This window comes from Nicotiana tomentosiformis, chromosome 3 (genome assembly GCF_000390325.3).
Source record: "Nicotiana tomentosiformis chromosome 3, ASM39032v3, whole genome shotgun sequence".
NCBI lineage: Eukaryota > Viridiplantae > Streptophyta > Magnoliopsida > Solanales > Solanaceae > Nicotiana > Nicotiana tomentosiformis.
Window position 1 is genome coordinate 24,970,881 of NC_090814.1, and position 1,811 is coordinate 24,972,691.

General features: G+C 42.8%; 1 protein-coding gene across 1 annotated transcript; it reads right to left on the reverse strand.

Moving 5' to 3' along the window:
- Window positions 1-804: 804 nt before the first annotated feature.
- On the reverse strand, window positions 805-1,574 carry LOC138907508 (uncharacterized). Its single transcript, XM_070198107.1, has 2 exons — window positions 1,023-1,574; window positions 805-876 (listed from the first exon to the last, which is right to left on the reverse strand). Exons 1-2 carry the CDS (start codon window positions 1,572-1,574, stop codon window positions 805-807), a joined length of 624 nt encoding a protein of 207 aa, XP_070054208.1.
- Window positions 1,575-1,811: the final 237 nt, after the last annotated feature.

A 1,811-nucleotide genomic window follows, 5' to 3' on the forward strand; every position in this document is an offset into this window, starting at 1 on the left:
ATCGGAGATGGTGTAAACAACCCCGACATCCAACCACTTGATAATCTCCTTCTTGATAACTTCTTGCATAGCCTCATTGAGTCTCCTTTAATGTTCAATAGATGGTTTAGCTCCATCCTCCAAATTGATCTTATGCATGCAAAAGGTGGGGCTTATACCCCGAATATCCGCCAATGTCCACCCAATAGCCTTCTTCCTCTTTTGTAGCACCGCCAATGTGGAATCTACATGAACGTTAGTCAAACAAGAGGAAAGAGTAACCGGTAAAGTAGAACAAGGGCCAAGAAATTCATATCGAAGATGTGGATGCAATGGATTCAACTCCAATGTAGGAGGCTCTTCAATAGAAGGCTTTGTAGGAGGAGTCTTCATATTTTCAAGATCCAAGGACAATTTTCGGGGTGCATAGTTGTACGACCCCATTCTTTGCAAAGAGTTCACACATTCCATGAAGCCCTCCATCTCGTCATCATCAAAGTTGAGCAAGACGGACTCCAACATATCACCCACATTGATTGTAGTACTTGTATCATCAACAATGACATCGGTCACCAAGTCCACAAAAGAACACACCTCATTGCTATTTGGTTGCCGCATGGACTTACACACATGGAATACTACTTTTTCCTCACCAACCCGAAAAGTGATTTCTCCGGCTTCAACATCATAAAGAGCCTTCCCCGTAGCAAGGAAAGGTCTCCCAAGAATAATTGGCACTTCATAATCAACTTCACAATCTAGAATGACAAAATCCGCCGGAAGAAGGAATTTATCAACCCGGACCAAAACATCTTCAATCACACCCTACGCCTTTTTCATGGTACGATCATCCATTTGCAATCTCATGGTACGATCATCCATTTGCCCAATTCCCAACTTGAAAACCGAATAGGGCATAAATTGATACTTTCCCCAAGATCACAAAGAGCTTTAGCAAACTCGACACTTCCAATTGTACAAAGAATCGTGAAAGCACCGGGATCCTCCAACTTAGGAGCCATTGAATGAACAATTGCACTCACTTGATGATTGACTTTGTTGGTCTCCAATTTCATTGACCACTTCTTTATCACAAAATCCTTCATAAATGTTTCATAACCGAGCATTTGTTCTAAAGCTTCGACCAATGGTACATTGATTGAGAAACTCTTCATCATTTGAATGAACTTTTTGAATTGATTCTCACCATTTTGCTTGCTGAGTCTTCGAGGGTATGGAGGTGGAAGGTTAGGCAACGGTGCCTTAGCCTTTTGCACTACCGGCTCCGGTATGTCAATGATGTATTCCCTAGACGGGTTCACCTCCTCTTGATTTTCTTCCACACTATCATCAATATCAATCCGAACTTCCTCATTAGGTTGCACAACATTGTTCAGGACCTCTTCTTCTTGCATCACTTGATCATCATCAACAAGTCGCCTTCCACTTGAGGTGGGTGCATTCCCGCCTCTTCCACTTCTTATGATGACTACCATGGCATGCCCCGTATTGTTACCACCCTTTGGGTTTACCACCGTATCACTCGGGAGTGCCACCTTATGATGAGAATTTAAGGCTTGAGAGATTTTCTCCATTGGAACTTTTGGGTTGCGGATAGACGTGTTGTGGGAGCAAGTTGGGCATTCGAATCGGCATTCTTTTCCATCATTTGCTTGAACATATTTTCAATACGTCCGATCTCATTGTTTGAATAACTTGAACCATGGAAATGATAAGGAGATGGGTTGATCGGTTGTTGATACATTGGGGGCCTTTGAAAACCCAACCCCCGGTTGCTTTGATTGTTACTCCATCCACCTTGATTGTTGCCT